Below are 3,391 nucleotides of genomic sequence, written 5' to 3'. Positions count from 1 at the left end.
ACCCACCCACCCACTTTCACACACACACACACACACACACCTTTTATTTTCACATGTAGCCTATAAAAAGTGGTATACCTCTACCTCTCTAAAGGCTGTGTGGCTCCTGGTTAAAAATAACTGTTTTAAATAAATCACTATCAAGACTCTTCTATGGCACAGTGTGTGTGTGTGTGTGTGTTGATATGTGACATCTGAGTGGGATCTGTTCAACCTGTGATTTACCCCTGGAACAGTCTTACTTCAGTTTTCTCGGTTGAGCAGCATCTGCTGTGCTTGTAGAGGCCTACACAGGAGTGACAGTACTGGTTACAGTAACAGCAATTGAACATATTACTTGCCAATGTTATCTAGGATTTTTAGTTGCAACAGAAACCTGTAGTACTCACCAATTTGAACTAATACTGGTTCCATCACTAATAATGAATTTTATTTGGCCTGCCAGTTAAATGTGACATCAGTAACCTTTCAAGCACCGTTTAATTATATCAGCAGTTAATATTCACTTAGCATGTGGTGCCAGTGGATATTTGCCACTGATGAAGCTTAAAAAAAGCAGAAATCCAGATCTAGTAATGCCACCACTACTACTGGGCAATCTTTACCTGCTGCTGATACATTTCTATGTTTTTAATACTACATGTCTATGGAGATGCTTTCTTAGGATAAGTGCTGCAGTTTAGAAGGCTTCCAACAGTATACAGATCGATAAATCTCTCGGGTATTTTGTTTTTGTTCAATGCACTTTACTTTCAGCTGCATGCCTCAGATTCCCACATCTTTTCAAACCCCTACCTAGTTCCAACCTCCAGTTATGGCAGTTGCTTGCAATGCCCTCCTATCTCTCAGTGTTTATATTCAGTTAACTCCATGTCTTTTTTGCAGACATCTTTGAAAGAAAGATGGGTGGTTTGCTCTAGTGCTCCCTTGTCAAAGGCCAGCACCCCACGCAAGCGAGTCTTTCGGGATGCTCCCATCTTCATGCGATGTATGTGGTCCTGCCTGCAGAGACAATGTCATTCTTTCCGTTCCAGCACACTCTCAAGTCACTTGCCAAACAAGCACAGCTCTGTAATAATTTATACTGATCATAGAAAACTATGCACTTTTACTTTCTTTCATACGTTTCTCATTGACATTTTTTTATTAAGTAGTCCACATCATCGTCACCACCACCACCACCATCATCATCATCATTATTATAACCAATGTGGGAACCTCTGTGTAGTCCACTCATTCACCTGCTGGAGATTGACCAGGTGAATCTCTCTCAAATCCCAGCTCTGCCATCTTTAAATACACAAAGCCTGAAACACATTAATGCCTGTGATCACTAATTTGAGCAAATAATCATCATCATCATCATCCTCCTCCTCCTCATCATCATCATCATCATCATCATCATCATCATCCTGCTTTATCCTGTTTTTCTTTTTTTTTTAATATTGTTCAATGTATCATTCTTTATTTAGGATAGCAGGGAGGGCATGATTTGAAGGAAGACTTGGCTGCTATTTCTTGTAGGTCAGCAAGTGACTGACTGTATAAAGGCTTTTTCATTAGTTTGGAATCGTTGTTTTAAACAGAGCATATATGCTCTGGAGACCACATTGGACTAGTACACTCTACTTACACCCTCCCCTTCTGCATTGGTTGTCATCATTTTACTCTGTCATCACACTCTTGTTCCTTTTCTCCCACACATACTGGATCTCTGTCATTGCTTTATCTCCTGGGTCATATTGTTTTCTGTCATTTCCCTAACCACTTGGCCCCCATTAGTCATGTCGAGGTCATAGATACCCCTCTGATGCTGGTGCTACGAAAAATGCACCCAGTTTACTCTGTAAATGATCAAAATTGTGAGGACCTTTTAGTGTTGTCAAAGATATAGTCTTCTTCTAATGACGAGTGTCAAGAAAACAATACTCAGTACACTCCGCAAAGTGGTTGGTCTTAAGGAAGGGCTTCCAACTGTGGAAAAGGATAAAACAACATTACTTAATGACTAATATCATTTTATTTATTTCAATGAGCAAATGGGACAACTGCAGACATGTTTCAATTTTATTATGACCTCATCAGCAAAACATAAACTTCACTGTACTTACTGAAGAAGTAAAAAGAGAATCACTAAAAAAGTGGTTGTTGTAGGTTTGATGTAAACAAAACAAAATCAATATGAGATATTTTTTCTTGTTTTGCTATTGTTTTCTTTTCTAATCTTTGAGCATTCAGATTTAATCTCTCAAATGTCATGCTTATTTATTCCCATTGTTTTGAAGTAATCATGTATTACCTCATACTTTCAGTATTTCGATGATTCGACCGCTTATAACAAGAATGATATTGTAGGGTAGGTGTGAAAGGTTAGATCGAGCTGGTTTGAACATATGTTGTTGTTGGCACTCCGTCGCTTACGACGTCGAGGGTTCCAGTTGATCTGATCAACGGAACAGCCTGCTCGTGAAATTAACGTGCAAGTGGCTGAGCACTCCACAGACACGTGTACCCTTAACGTAGTTCTCGGGGTGATTCAGCGTGACACAGTGTGACAAGGCTGACCCTTTGAATTACAGCAGAAACAGGAAGTAAGAGTGAGAGAAAGTTATGGTGGAAGAGTACAGCAGGGTTCCCCACCATCCCCTGCCAGAGCCTCGTGGAGCTGTAGGTGTTTTCGCTCAATAAACACTCACAACACCTGGTCTGGGAATCGAAACTGCGATCCTATGACCGCGAGTCCGCTGCCCTAACCACTGGGCCATTGCGCTTCCGGTTTGAACATAAAAAAATAGAATATTTGAGCAAGATATGGCTGGTTTAAATGTTAAAGGGTTTAAGTGTTTTATAATGAATTTGCAGTTAATAAATTAAAACCCAGAAGATCTGAACATTTTCTGCATTAATTTGAAAGCTGAAACTAATTTTATTCTGTCAAATATTTGTTTTCTAGGCTGAATTAGCTGAACTTGATGCCATAAGAGAGGCTTACCGTGAATCACAGAGAGAAAGCCACAAAGAGGAAATAATTTCTCTAGAAATTAAACCAGATGAAAAATCCTCTGATATTATCAACAGCGAGGATGATGACTGAAGGATTGACAATTGTTTTCTTTTAATGTTCTTAAAGGCTTAGCGCCACCGTTTTTTGCCTGTTAATGAAGCGTAAAATTCACAGTTTTAGAAAAACAAAATATGCTAAATAGCCATGGTGCTATGTGCTAACATCAAATGAACTCAAAATGAGACAAATAAAAACAATTTTCTAATTACCACCTATATATACATACACACATACACACACACATACATACATACATACATATATATATATATATATATATATATATATATATATATATATATATATATATATATATATATATATATA

The 3,391-nt window shown here is 38.2% G+C and overlaps 1 protein-coding gene across 5 annotated transcripts in view; it reads left to right on the top strand.

Annotated features, from left to right (window-relative positions):
- LOC106873743 (TBC1 domain family member 2B) overlaps positions 1-3,350 on the top strand; it is a 158,123-nt gene extending 154,773 nt beyond the window's left edge. For all 5 annotated transcript variants that reach the window (XM_052976043.1, XM_014921239.2, XM_014921238.2 and 2 more), the window contains one exon: positions 2,954-3,350. In XM_052976043.1, the coding sequence (XP_052832003.1) occupies positions 2,954-3,094 (141 nt within the window). In that variant the 3' untranslated portion in view covers positions 3,095-3,350. The remainder of the gene's footprint in view (positions 1-2,953) is intronic.
- The last annotated feature ends 41 nt before the right edge of the window (positions 3,351-3,391 follow it).

The sequence above is a fragment of the Octopus bimaculoides genome, chromosome 23 (genome assembly GCF_001194135.2).
Source record: "Octopus bimaculoides isolate UCB-OBI-ISO-001 chromosome 23, ASM119413v2, whole genome shotgun sequence".
Classification (NCBI taxonomy): Eukaryota; Metazoa; Mollusca; class Cephalopoda; order Octopoda; family Octopodidae; genus Octopus; species Octopus bimaculoides.
Note: the sequence above shows the minus strand (reverse complement) of the source record. Positions and strands in the feature narration are given on the sequence as shown.